At 44.8% G+C, this 13,409-nt stretch overlaps 1 protein-coding gene across 1 annotated transcript in view; it reads left to right on the forward strand.

Moving 5' to 3' along the window:
- The first annotated feature begins 490 nt into the window (after window positions 1–490).
- The window catches only part of Gfra1 (GDNF family receptor alpha 1), a 191,414-nt gene continuing 178,495 nt past the window's right edge, over window positions 491–13,409 (forward strand). Inside the window, exons 1-3 of the mRNA XM_027930310.2 lie at window positions 491–530; window positions 1,390–1,683; window positions 2,922–3,005. Coding sequence (XP_027786111.1) covers window positions 491–530; window positions 1,390–1,683; window positions 2,922–3,005 — 418 coding nt within the window. The remainder of the gene's footprint in view (window positions 531–1,389; window positions 1,684–2,921; window positions 3,006–13,409) is intronic.

The raw sequence follows: 13,409 nt of genomic DNA on the forward strand, positions 1-13,409 counted from the left end.
ATCCCCTTGGACTTTGGGAGCCAGTGTCCGACCTCTCCAACCCCCAATCTCCCATTCCGGCGCCTTCCCCACCCTCCCGGAATACACGCACATGCTTCCCCCCCGCGTCCAGACCAGCGCTTCTGGGGGGGTCCTTACCGTGGCGTTGGAAAGTCCCCCACAGCGGGAGGGGGGAGGGGAGAGGGGCGGTAGTGAGAGGCTTCAGCTCTCTGGGCTCTCATTTCAAAGCGCTCTCTCCCTTCCAGGTTGGGTCGGACCTGAACCCCTAACAGCGGAACCGCCATCCGCGCTTGCGACCGCTGGAGCTGACTAGTCGGCGGCGGTGGCGGCAGACGGACCGGGAGTTTCTTCTCCCACTGGATGGAGCTTAACTTTGGGCGGCCAGAAGAGCGCGGTCGTCCGAGGATCGCTGCATGCTGAGCTCCCTCGGCGAGACCCAGCGGCGGCTCGGGATTTTTGGGGGGGCGGGGACCAGCTTCGAGCCGGCACAATGTTCCTGGCGACCCTCTACTTCGCGCTGCCGCTTCTGGGTAAGTCGAGGCCGTCGCCGGCTTTGTTTTTCTTTTCAACCCACGAAGTCTTTCTGTGGGTCACTTGAGGCAGTTCCCCCAAATTGCAGCGCAGGTACCGTGGGTGAGGGAGGAAGAAGTTTCGTTTTGGAAAGGGGACCACGAATCTCTGGGCTTGGGAATCGGTGGCGACGCATCACTGCCAGCAGGGTTTCGTGCCTTTTTTTTTTTTTTTTTTTTTTTCCCTGTGTTTTTTAATGATCCAGCCTGGAGGGGAGCTAAGGGGTCCGAGTCCTTCAGCTCGGGCCTAACGCCCCTTCCAGCCCCAAGGAATTCGCGGAAGCGCGGCGGGCAGGTGAACTGGGGGAACATTGGGCAGGGAAAGCAAACTTCGAAGGGAAAACTTTTCTCCGGATAACGTTTCAGTGCTCACCGCCGGGCAAGCAGCAGAACGTGGCGCGCCCGCCTCTCGCCCAGAGCGCGCCTGGTTCCCCGAGCGCTACCAACCTCCTCCACCCAGAGCCCGCGGGCTAGGGCCGAGCTAGCTGAGCGGGGGAAGGCGGGGCAGCCACTCGCCCTGGTCTCTGCCGGGCAGTGGGGCGGCGGGCACGCTAGGCAGCTGAGGCTCCAGGTCCAACTGAGTACAACCTACGGGCTGAGCCTGAGCCACCTTCCCCCGCGAATCTGGGAAGAGGTGATGGCGGTAGGAGTTAGAGGGCCCAGAAAATGGACCCCCTGGGACAAGGGGGTTAACCCGTACCCCGCCCAGGGAGCCTCTGTAGGTGGTCAAACATCCTCGTCCCAGCGCTAGTCCTTCTCCGGGCCGAGACGTGGGGTCTCCGCCCCGCGGCATTCAGGCTTCTTCCCTTTCACCCTGCAGATTTGCTTCTGTCAGCGGAGGTGAGCGGCGTGGACCGCCTGGACTGCGTGAAAGCCAGCGATCAGTGTCTGAAAGAACAGAGTTGCAGCACTAAATACCGCACGCTGAGGCAGTGCGTGGCGGGCAAGGAGACTAACTTCAGTCTGGCATCCGGCCTGGAGGCAAAGGATGAGTGCCGCAGCGCTATGGAGGCCCTGAAGCAGAAGTCACTCTACAACTGCCGCTGCAAGAGGGGCATGAAGAAGGAGAAGAACTGCCTGCGCATCTACTGGAGCATGTACCAGAGCCTGCAGGGTATGCACTGATGGCCCTCACCCCCTGCCCCCCATCCCTCTCCGAAGGCAGGTCGGCCCCTCGGCCCCAGAGCCGGCTGATCTCATCCTTCGCTCACTTCTCCCCAGCTGCGGAATGAGGACCTTTCATTGGCCCCTAGGGACCGCAGCAGCTGGTGTTTGCTGCGGCTGGGCTGAGCAGCATTGTTGGGGCTGATTGTTGGAACACCCATTGAGGACATGGGGGCTATCCCCAAGACCCCGCTGACCCATCTGAAACTTGCTCAGAGCATCAGAGTTGGAACCAATTAAACGTCACCCAAGGAACCCATAGCTCCTCTCCAAGGAGAGCAGGCCCCAGGCTTTAGCTGGTTTCACAGAATACTAATACCAAGGCTTGTCCTGCATCCTGCCTGTAGTTTCCCCTCTTTTTCCCCTCCACCTCTTCTGACATAAGATAAAGAAGTATAAAGGAGGGTCCAGTGGAATCCATTCTTTCTTTACCCCTCTCAAAAGGGATCAAAGGCAGATGTGTGAAAAACATTTGTCATCTTAGATTAGCTGAGTCTTGAAGCAGCTGCTGCAGTTCAACTTGGTTAACATAGAAGTAGCTCAGGGAGGAGGAAGATCACTTGCCACATCCATCCATGCCAGTGGGAAGTTTTGGTCTTACATGTGAATCGGAGGTGGCTAGAGTTTGAGTTTGTAAATCTAACCCAAACATCCTGTGCATTCATTCTCCTGAGACTCACACTCATAGATTAGTAATACCCCAATTTGATCTATCAGCTGCTACTTCTTCCCAAATCTATGAATAAAACCTGTTTCAGAGATGGACTTTTTAATAGACAGGGCACCTGCCTTCTGACCACATGCAATGTTTTGGGCAAACAGAAATGGGGGGTCTCTTCTGGGTTACTTTTCTTCCATTGGCTCCTAGAGGCAAGCAAAGCTTGTGACGTCACAGGCTCTTTCCTCTCTGATTTTGTTCCTTTGCAAAGAGTGGGAGAGTTTTCTGGCAAGATCAGACTGAGTTGCTCTCCAATGTTTTCATGGCACTCTGGGGAGAACAAGGACAACAAAGGCAGAGGAATGAAAAGAAATAACCATAGCCAAATACATGCATTTGAAATCTTGGAAAGTTTTAGTATCTTTTTGTTACACAATCATAACATAATTAGAATTTAGATTCAGCAGTGAAACAGTGCTTGAAATATATCTGTTTTTCAGATCTGAGCCCAGTCTTTCTGTTGTTTTTAGGAAATGACCTGCTTGAAGATTCCCCGTATGAACCAGTTAACAGCAGATTGTCAGATATATTCCGGGTGGTCCCATTCATATCAGGTAAGCAGATTTATCCTTCCACTCTTGTGACTTTGCCTGTTTGAAATCCCTTGGCATGCGTTCTCTTTGGCTCTCAAACAGTGTAGATAGTTGAATGGCACAGCGATTCTGGGAAATTAGAAATAGGATGATGATGATAATGAAGAGGCAGCATGCTTATTGATGATTGCATGACTTAGAAGTAATTCTAAATGAAGCAATGTGGTCTGGTGGTTTGGAAGTAGGTGGGGGGAGGTGACTTGGTTGAATTTTTTTCACATTAAAATATGATTGGCCAGCTCTTGGCAAAGGGAATGCCACTTCTGTCTGTAGGTGGCAATCATATTCTCTTGTTGCTGCATACCTTGTACAATGCCTCCCCGGAATGTGATCTATTCTAATGATGCCACTTTCTGTAGGAGATGCTGAAAATAATTTTAGAGTGTTGAAGAGTTTTGGGTGGACACATTTGCCTGCCTTTGATTTAAAAGACTAAGCTCTCCCATTTGTCAACAATTCTGTTTCTAATTTTTCCTGAGCAAGTGTGTACATTTCTAAGGGATTGTGCTCCTGCCCCAGTGGCCCTTTAAAATGTAATGTTACTTTCCATGGTTTGTTTTGTCTCTTTGCAGTTATCCCTTTGGTTTGGAATTGAATCTAGTTTTAGAATTAATTTTTTTTAACAACATCTGCATACAGATAACTCACAAATATTAGACAAATCAGTGATTTCTCTTAATGACGTACAGATTCCAGACTGATGTTGTCTTTATTCATTTACAGTTAAGACATTTTATCCACTATATATAGTCACCACAAATTATGTGTTTCTTGGTAGTTAAACATAGTGGCTAATGTTGAGTTTGATCTTATGAGATGATGATGGTTGGTTATGGAGGGAGTGTTCTCGTATTTTAAAATGCTTTATTTTTCCTGCAGAAAAGCCACACAATCCAGGGAGTATGTAAATACTGATACTATGTGTGAGCGTATTCTATATTCATCCACTAAACCTTCATGGAGTACCTCTCATGTTCTACCTATTGTGGTTTTGGCAGTTATAATTCCTGCACTGGTCAATTTTAGAGGAAGCTAGCAACTGACATTTCTCAAGCCCTTATTATATGCCAGGAATTGTGTTGGTAACCTCCTGTCATTAACTTATTTAAGCATCATCCAGTGCTTCTCAGGTGTTTTCTCTTCCATTTTAGAGATGAAGAGATTGAGGCATAGTGAAGTTAGGTTACCAGCCTAGAATCACAAAGCTCCTGAATGGAAGAACCAGAATTTAAACCCAAATTTTGCTTGATTGCAAGCATTTTTAACACTTACCCCTTGCTATTGGAGTGTAGTCCTAGGCTCTGCAGCATTGATATCGCTTGGGTATTAATTGTTAGTGCAGAGTCTCAGGCTCCATCCCAGAGCCACGGAACCAGAATCTGTATCTTAATGAGATCCCTGGCCTGGGTCCTTCATAGTACATGAAGCTTGAGAATAATTTCTGCTGCATGTCCTTACTAATGTTCTCTGTCCTATTGACCCAGATGGGACAGTGATTCAAGTGGAGGAGAAATGCACAGATAGGTGTATGTGACCATCTGGGCCATCATCTGTAGAAACTAGATGGATATGGCTGCTGGGCTACAAGACCTTCCTCATGCTACTGCCTGTGCTATAGAGTGTGACTTCCCTGTCTTTGTACTGTTGCCTGGAAGGATATGGACCTTCCCATGCACAGTGTGAAGAAAGAAAGTGGACAAGGAAGAAAGGTCATTTGGCCTTAATTTCAAAATTGCTCTGAACTATAGGGTCTGTCACTCATTTCTGTGTCACTCATTTCTCATTGATATAATGGAATAAATAATCTCTGGTTCTAACAGTCAGTGATTCTCAAGGAGGATGGAGGTCACTTCCAGAATCCCTCCCCTGTGCTCTGAAATGGCCTTTCCAATCCTTGTATTCATTTGTACACTTGAAGTGGCATGGTCATTCTCAGGTATCATTGATTGAATTTTCTTTTAAATGAATACTGGAAATTCTTCTGCATGGACCGTTTTTCACTCATTTGTTTATTTGATCCTTTTCTCAGCCAGGGACTCTTTTCACAGTAAATATCCTGAGTTTGTGAGACCTGTCCTGCCAAGAATGTGGAAATCAAATAATGAATTCAGCAGGGCCCGGAAGGCCCTATCTAGAGCTTCATTCTGTGTCTCAAGAGCATTGAATTATGAACTTTGACCTCTTACAGTGACTGTTTTTCTTAAGTCGGTGTAGTAAAGCCAAATGGAACCTTGAGAGGTTTTAAGTCATTGAAGAATATATCGTGTCCAGTTTGGTCTTTTAGGATGGGGAAGAATGGAGAAGCTAGATGATAAATATTGCTTTTCAGTTTTGAGTTTCTAGAACATCTATTCCAAAAATCTCTTTGAGGAAACCAGGACAACAGGGTCTTTACCTTTTATGGATGTGGTGGCCATCAGTTTCCGTATTTGGATTTCTCTGTCCAATGTGAAGAGTATGTTCACTCACATGTGTAAGTGTGGGCTGGGTCCTCCCATGAATAAGGCAAACTTGACATTGTTGTGCTTTCATGTTCTTTGGATTCCTCAAACCCATAACCATCCTTGCCATTTTTTTTTTTTTTTTTTTTTGCTAATCAGGTAGAAGGCCATGTTGGGATATGGTCAGTGGGAATAAGGAAGGGAACAAAAAGAAGGTAGTCTAAAAACTTTTTTCTGAAGTGTGAACTGTAGGGAAAAGAGCAGCTTAATCAGGTGAAAATTTTGGTAGGAGGTTGGCTTCCTCTTTTGGAAATTCCCTAGCTGGAGTGTTTCACTAAAGGACTGGAGGAGGTGTGCTTACCGCAGGTTGCGTGTGATTTTGCGGGATCTGGAAGATGAAGTGTACAAAGGAAAAAGTGATCCAGTGTAAGAGGATGTTGGAGTAGAGGAAGGAATGCTGGAAAGTCTCCCTGGAGCCAAGAGGGCAGAGCTGTGTGGGCGCTTGGAGGCTCAGGGGCCGGAAGCCTCAGTGTTGTGCTAAACATCTGCCTCTCTCAGCTACAGCTTTCTGCGCCTTAACCTCTGATCTGCTTTGCCTTTTCTTCTTACAAAAGTTCAAGCAACAGCAAGAAGTAAATAGTGATTTGAAAGCATGATGAACCCGTTGAAATTGTATTTTTTTGAAGGGAAGAACAAAGCAGCAAGACACTTTGAAAGTACAGTGGGCACCAAGAAAAGCCTAAGGGTGGAGGACCTGAGGGAGGATGTACGCCCCTCCTTGGCAGCAAGAGAAAAGGAAGGCTCGAGGTTTTAAAGTATTGATTGGGAGATTGGGTTTTGTAGAAAAATGTTAAGAGATACCAGAACTTCTGTGCATAAAATTAAAATTGCGTATAGGAGTCACGTGGAGAGGTCATAGGGAAAAAAGCAGTGTTAAGATCAGGCATCCTATGTCTGATTTGGTGAAACACAAAGTCACAGTCTTCTGACTCTGTCATTACTTCCTTAGCAAGTCCTAGGAGTGGCTTAAATCTCAGAAGCATGAGGATCTTGAGATTGGTGACTGAGTTTTTGGAAATGGTTTGCTCCAGCTTAGATATGCCTAAGCTCTCTTGAGTCTTGCCCCTTTTTCTGAATGGTGTTATGAATAACTAGCCATGTTGAGCATTTCTGATTTAATGTATGCTACTATTAAAAAACAGTTAAAAATTTTGCATGTAGGATAAGAGCCTATGATGTCATCTTGCTGTTGAGACAGCAAAGCTTGAATTTAGCATGTATTGAGAGTGTGAGGGTCCTTCTCTTACCACACAGCCCTCTAAACAGCTCTCTAATTGTGTTGCTCCTGTATTTGAGAACCCCATTTATTCTCTGTTCTCACTCTGGCCTGTGGCACACTCCTTAGCAGGCCAGGGAGGCCCTGCACAGCCTGGCCTTGCTCTCCTTTTTCTTGAAGCCCCATGTCCCTGTTCACTTGAGGTCTCTGAGCCAAGCCTCTCCCCTGTATTCCACATGCACTCTCTTTCCAGTGCCTTTGCACGTGACCTTGCCCTAGTTTGGAAGCTTCTTTTACTTCCTCAAGACATGATCCAATTCCATCTCTAAGGGCCTTGCTGGAATCCCCTCAGACAGGCACTTCTGCTGAGGACTCCCTCATGCTGCCTCGTGCTCTTGCTTTTAAGTCATATGGAGAGGACTTATTTACATGTCTGTCTTTCCCACTGGGAAGTCAGGGATTGGCTTGCTGTCCTGGTGTCTGTCCAACACTAAGTATGTCCCTGGTCCAGAGCAGATATCTCATCAACCATTGATGGTTGATTGTTAGGGAGGTGCTCTTAGGGATGTAATCCAACCCTCTGCTTTTACAGATCCTCAGCTCAAAGAAGAGAAGCCATTTGGCCTGGGTCACACTGCTTGAGGGTAGCCTCAGGGACCTTTGCCAGGACACTGCCATACAGGAGGCCAGTGGCCTTTTTCTTCTGCCTACTTTTTGGACGAGCTTCATCCATTCCTGGGACCTCAGCTACCATTTACATGGATGACTCAGAGCTTCCCCTCCTACTTCAACCTCTCCCAACTCTAAACCACTATTTCCAGCCGAATCCTGGATGACACCATCTGGCAGCATCTCAGTTACCTCAAACTCAGCGTGTCCAAAACGGATCTTACTATCTCTCCCCCTTTTCTCCTTACACCCTCTCTTCCTGAGTCTCCTGAGTTATATAATGGTGCCATCATCTGCCTGGTGATCTACGTAATAAACTGTGGGGTCATTTTCGTCCCTTGTGCTGGCCTCAATCCAGGCCCTCATGAGATTACCTGCTCTCTTTCCAAATGCTCCCCTCTCCATTCCCTAAAAATGTATTTATCTTGTCTCTCACTTGAACTTAGCATTGCCTTCTCCTTGACCTCCCATGGCTCTGTTTCCTTTCAGTCTCCCTAGCCCCTTACTGCCAAGTCTTATCTTAGTGCCTTGATGACTTGGTTCAGTCTTCCTTCACAGAGTTGTCCTGGTCAACCTGTGCTGCCCCAGCCTCCCCATCTCACAGACAGTGCAGGTGAACTGGCTACTGTTTGGCCAGTGCTCTGGGCAGCTTCCTGCTCCCACCCACTGGCGCTGGAGGAAGGATGTAATTTGTGAGCTTCCACCAATCCAGGTGACCCCCAGTTCTGCCTCTCCCATTGTCTTGGGTAGGTTATTTGAGCTCACTGTGCCTCAGCTTCCTTTGGATGTAAAATGAAATAATGATACCATTCACTTTGTAGGTTTGTGTGTGTGTGTGTGTGAACTGATGATGCTTTATGTGAAATGCGTAGCCTGAAACATACTAGGTTCTTAATAAATCTCTGCCGTTTTGAATGCTGTGTGAAAACCATGTTAGTGGTGGGCTCACGCCTGACTCCAGGGTATGTCTTTTTTCTGCAGACAGTATTTCCTGATCATTATATATCTTTTTTTTTGCGGGGGAGGTACTGAGGATTGAACTCAGGGGCACTTAGCCACTGAGCCACATCCCCAGCCCTATTTTGTATTTTATTTAGAGACAGAGTCTCACTGAGTAGCTTAGTGCCTCACCATTGCTGAGGCTGGCTTTGAACTCAAGATCCTCCTGCCTCATCCTCCCGAGCCTCTGGGATTATGGGCATGCACCACCACGCCTGGCTTCTATATCTTAAAGAGAATAGCAATCTCAAGCCTTCAGGAAAACCGCTTGTAAACTCCTTGAGCAAGAAATGGAAAATTTATCCCTTATCTAAAAGCCCTAGAAGAAAGTCCTGCCTCTTAGTAACCCATCTTGAGCCTTACTTACCCTTTGTGGAAGGACTTCCCTATTCCTGCTTGGAGTCTCTCCTGCTCCTATGGGATGCTGTCCTTAGGCTCTTTAGTTGGAAGGTGAGTTTGTTGCAGCAGGTGATCACCTGGGGGCAGGAAATCTTCTTGTGCTTAAGGATTCTTGTGATCAGCCTTCTCTTCTCAGCTTCACTGATTCCCATTCCTCCAACCCACCCCATAAATCTTCCTAGTGCTTCTTCTGGCAGAAGAATTCCTGCTCCTGAGAAGGGCATGCCCTCAACCCGGGAGAGACTTCCACCTCCAGAGGCTCTGCTGAGTACACTTACATTTCATTTTCACAGACCACTACTTTTGGATTTTATTCTCTCCCTGTCATGCCCCTCAGCAGTCCATTTTTATTGTGCACTGATATGAAATTACAAAAAGATAAAAAAAGGAAAATAAATTTCAATAGCCTAAAGAGAATCACTGTGAACCTGTGGATATAAGTCTTTTCAGATTTTCCCTATATATGTGAGTAAGTACATATGTGTGTATATATACACATAGGCAAACATACTTTTTATTTTATTTTTTTAATGAAAATGGGCTCCTGGTCTATACATACTCTCTTATTGTCTTCCTGGTGATCTGAGGAACCTGAGTTTTTCTATGTCACTGACTACTTCCAAAAGGCAGCATTTTATTATTTAGATTATGTGTCAAACTCAAAAACTTTGGTGAAGGAAGAAGTAGAACATTCTAGTGTTCTAACTACATATGGCAAAGGCCTAAATGTTCCATCGAAGGTTGTGAAGGTGGACACAGTCAAATATTTTGCATAGAGTTACTGTAGGTTCTGCTACCAGAAAAGGGAGCTAAAACATCAGTGAGTGACAGGTAATTGCAGAAACTAAAGATTGTTACAAGGTGCAAATAATTTATCACCAATACGTCTGTCCTCATTCTTCCTTCTTAGTCCTATGAAGTATTTCTTTTTACCACATCTTAATTTTTCTGCTGTTGGTGCTTATTCTTGCCAAAAGATGTCTTTTTTTTTTTTTTTTTTTTGTTCTTTGGGACACATACCAAATTCTCAAGAGAAGGCATCAAATTTGGCTTATTTGGTCCAAAGAGTTTGGGTCCAGGAATAAGAGCCCTGTGCTCTGTCTAGTTTAACCTCTAGCTAGCTGGTGACCTTGGGCTAGCATATGCCCTTACTAAGCATCGTCTGGTCCTTTTACAATGTGACAGCAGTAGACCAGGATGATCTTTAACAGATCTTCCCTCTTTCTTTAAGGGTCTGTATGTTGAATCTTTTGTTTGTTATCCTCTTTCTCTTTCCAGCATTTTCTTCATGCCAAGGAAACTTGTGATCCTGGCATATATGTCTTTCATATTAATAACATTTATAAAGGACAATTTTTACTCAGTGTATACTTTACTTTGAACTCAGATGTATTTAAGACATCTTATTTCAATATGTGGAAGAAGATAAAGTAAAAAAAAAATCAGAAAATAGGAGAAATAGGGAAAATGAGAGTAGGAAAGAGAAAATGAATCCAGAAGTGAGTTCAGTATAAAAAACAGATGCCGTAAGATTGTTTAAATAAATTAAATTATCAGAAGTGCCGCGTTTGTTTTACAGGGATAAATAAAAGCATCTGATTGTAGATGCAGTAGGACTTTTGGAGGTCACTCTAGTCCAATCCCCTTATTTTACTGATAAGAAAACTGAGAGTTCCATAAATTTGTGGGACGGTGGAACATAAATTGTCTGGAACACTGATGACAGTGAAATTAGGTGTGTGTGCCTTTTTAAATTGATATTGGGAACTCTCCACACCCTGGCATTGCCCAACCCACTTTTGGTTGTCCTTCACCTGCTTAGATCTGGGCACCCTTCAGAAGACCACCCTTGTCCCTCCCACAGGCAGCAAGGGGAGAGCCCCAGCCGTGGGTTTCAATGAAGGGGGTCGTCGCCCATTGTTTGGGAACAAGGATTAATTAATAGGTCTCTGGCAGAAGGAACCAGTGGCCGAACATTCATTTTCGTATCTTTTGTCCCCCTTCAGAGTTGTCTGCAAGGAAGAATGAGAAATCATTTGTTGCCATAAGTCCTCCCAGCCCCCAGATTTAAGAGGGAAAAAAAATGAATCTTTCATCTGGAATTTTCTGTTCAAGAAGTTAACCACTTCCCGTAATTTAGAGACTCGACTAGCTGGGTCAGTGATGAAAACGAATGGGTAATTTGCATAAGGGGCTAATTTATTATGTCCCCTGGGCATTTCTTTCATCTCTCTTTCCTTTCTAATTAATGTTCTAAGAGGGTCTATCACCATATCAGAAATTAGGGGTGAAAGCAGCCATTGTTAACCTTTATTATTATGGTTTTTTATCTTCTGTGATCTTTTAACCATTTCTCTTCATATTCAGGATTTACGCAGATAAGGCTGCAGAGGGTTCGGAGAGAAGATTTTAGGGGTGTGCTCTTTCATGATCCATCCTCAAATAGTCAGTGGTTGTAAAAATCAGAATAACTCAGGACACTTTCCAGCGCAGAGGGATTTGCAAAACATACAGAAGGATGTGGCCCTGGTGGCGGAATTATTGCTAAATATGAGCCCTTGAAGACATCCATATGAAACGTGTGTACACACACAGAGGTTTGGATGTGTTTGTGCCTCTGCTCACAGGGGTGTACATTTATACTATGCATAAGTGCAGATGGCTGTATTATTCAGCATCTTGCCTCCAAGAGACCTTCTTTGACATGTATTTCAGTTGGTCCTGCCTGTGACAAGGGCAGCTGTGCATGGGCCCATGCGACGCAGCTGAGGAAAGGCAAGAACAAGCAATTTCTTCGAAAATCAATTGCAATTTACTCCTACTAAATTGGCCTAAGGTCCACCCCGTCCACGCATTAGCATATGACAGACTTTTAATCATTTGGCCAAATGGCCTATTTTTGGTCAAACCACAGTTCCCTGTGGGACTCTGTCCATCCCAGAGCTGTGTGTTATCCAATTCTGCAGTATCTTTAAATGAGAGGTGCATGAGAGGAGAGGAGTTCCTGTGGGAACTGTGTCCTGATAAAAGATAAGTATTGTGCTTTATGATTTTTGAGGAAGAAACCTGGGCTCAGAGAAGTTGAACAACTTTCTCAGGGCCCAACAGCCAATACCTGGAAGAGCTCAGATTCACACCTTGTTCCCCCAAGCTCCAAATACTGTGCTCTTTCTGCTGTTACCTGATGACATTTTAAGCACAGACATCTCCTCCTTAGTCTCCTACCTTAAAACACTGTTTGACAAAGCACCTTTAAAAATTGAAATATACGCCAATACCTATTATCTTAATATTTAGCACTGAATTCTGATGGATTCTTAATTGACAAGCAAAATCCAGAACGTGCATGCTATTAAAACCATTCCTGCGGAACTGCAGAAATATTAACCAAAGAAGCAATTTCTGGATTCTATCTTTTTTCATTTCAGTGCGAGGCGAAAGGCTTCTAAAGTAGAGCAGAATGCCTAGGGCCATTTTTTGTCATGTTGTCATATAAATAGCATTACACAGCGGTAAAGAAAGGAATACATAGTTGAGTCCCACTTTAAGGTGACCTGATATGCTGTTCATTTCTCTTCTTCCATGCTGGTACTATTTTCCTTTACGTCCCTGTGAATCGCCCAAGGAGCGGCATGCCAACTGTTATTTCTGTTGCCCTTTGCACATTATCATTTTGTGTATACTTAATAATGTATGAAAATAAGTATCAGTTGCATTCGTGTAGGAATAGGCTGACAGGTTTCTTCAGGCTCATGTTTAGGAAATGTTTCATTGATCCTGTTCCTGGGAATTTCTTGATGAAACAGATACCAGGAGATCACTAAATTCTGGGGAGTCCTCAGTGGAACCACTGTTTTTTTCCTGAGCTGAGGAAAGTCAAGTGGCCTCCGAATGGGAAAAGGGGTGACCATGCAGAGACTCTGAATATACCCCCAATTGGAGATGATAACTGTCCCCAAGGTAATTCATGAGAAATAAAAACAATTACAGCAGCTCTGAGAGGGGATGCCATAGGTGTTCAACATGTACTAATTGGTTTAATCCTTGAGCAGAAGTAAGCATTCTTAGCCTCATTTGGTGGATAAGGAAACAGGCCCAAATAAGAAGCTCATCTGAGGATCCACTCCTAAGGAACAGCCAGTCAGTGATCTTATGCAGTAAGTCTGGCTCCAGATCGCATGCTGGGGTACCCAATCACCTACACAGAGCAGGAGAAAACCCTGGGACAGTAAAGTGCGCAGACTGCATGAGGCATTAGTTGACAATATTTACTGAATAATATGTATGTTTGTACTGTATTTGTTACATATGTAATACTCATATGCATTTGTTACATATAAAATACAGATTACATACATTTAGAATGAAGGATTGTTACATTTCTGTGATCTCAGTTTTCAGCTTTTCAGTCTGTTAGAATTCTCTTCTCACCAAATCCATTCATCAGATACTTGAGAACTTACTATGAGCCTAGTTGTTGGCCTCAGTGACTCAGAGGTAAATAGGACTCTTTCATTGCCTGCTAAGAATTCTTTTCTTTGTTTCATGGATAGATATAAACAAAATAAGTTAGGACGAATG

The sequence above is a fragment of the Marmota flaviventris genome, chromosome 4 (genome assembly GCF_047511675.1).
Source record: "Marmota flaviventris isolate mMarFla1 chromosome 4, mMarFla1.hap1, whole genome shotgun sequence".
Lineage (NCBI taxonomy): Eukaryota > Metazoa > Chordata > Mammalia > Rodentia > Sciuridae > Marmota > Marmota flaviventris.